This window comes from Eimeria mitis, genomic scaffold, assembly GCF_000499745.2.
Source record: "Eimeria mitis Houghton genomic scaffold, Emh_scaff3390, whole genome shotgun sequence".
Lineage (NCBI taxonomy): Eukaryota > Apicomplexa > Conoidasida > Eucoccidiorida > Eimeriidae > Eimeria > Eimeria mitis.
Window position 1 is genome coordinate 5,391 of NW_013571731.1, and position 953 is coordinate 6,343.

A 953-nucleotide genomic window follows, 5' to 3' on the forward strand; every position below is an offset into this window, starting at 1 on the left:
AGGGGGCCCCCATGGGGGCCCCCATGGAGGCCCTCATGGGGGCCCTCACGGGGGCCCTCACGGGGGCCCTCATGGGGGCCCTCATGGGGGCCCTCACGGGGGCCCTCATGGGGGCCCTCACGGGGGCCCTCATGGGGGCCCCCATGGAGGCCCTCATGGGCCAGGGCGGCATCCGGGGCATCCATCTATGGGCGGCCGCCAGCCGCACCCGTACCGCGGGGGCCCTGATAACTACAGGATTGACATGGTGAGCCCTGGGGGCCCTTCTTTATTGGTTGATGCATGCATGGATGCACGCATGCATGCATGCAGTCAAGCGTATATGCATGCATGCATGCATGGAAGTATCTTTTCTGTGCTGTCTAGGCAACTGGAAAGCGAACTAGGGACGGGACTGTGGTACTGTTGTGTTACATTTGGGGTGTATGTGCACCTTCATCTACATTTTCATTTGTATTTAATCTTCATATATCTGCATTTATTTGTTTATTTGCGTTTTTAGGAATATCGCCGCATGATGGATGAACTCAGCGGCGAAAAATCCGGCTTGGGGGCCCTTGACGGCCCACGTCCGCATGGGGGGCCCCCAGGGGCCTCGGGGGGCCCTGGGGGCCCCAACGCTCCATACGGCAGCCCAACGGGGGGCTCTCCGGCCTCTCAAGGTTATACCCCTCCTCCAGGCATGTCTCCTTCAGGCCCCGATGGGCCTGGGGGGGCCCCCGGGAGCCGTCCGCCTCCGCCGCCGATCGTGTTAACGCCGGGGAGAATGGGGGGCCCCATGGGTTGTCCTCCGCATATGATGCCGATGAATCCAGGGGCCCCCCCTCGAGGGCCCTGGGGGGGCCCCGGTGGGGGGCCCCCAGGGCCCCATCAGGGAATGGGCGGCGACATGCCTTGGCCTGGGAACCCCATGCGGCCGCCGCCTATGGGCATGATGCCGATGGGGGCCTTCC

General features: G+C 64.4%; 1 protein-coding gene across 1 annotated transcript; it reads left to right on the forward strand.

Moving 5' to 3' along the window:
• Positions 1 to 11: 11 nt before the first annotated feature.
• On the forward strand, positions 12 to 518 carry EMH_0065490 (uncharacterized protein; the record flags this gene model as incomplete). The annotated part of the gene is made up of 2 exons (XM_013498388.1): positions 12 to 247; positions 503 to 518. 2 exons carry the CDS (start codon positions 12 to 14, stop codon positions 516 to 518), a joined length of 252 nt encoding a protein of 83 aa, XP_013353842.1.
• Between the last annotated feature and the right edge of the window lie 435 nt (positions 519 to 953).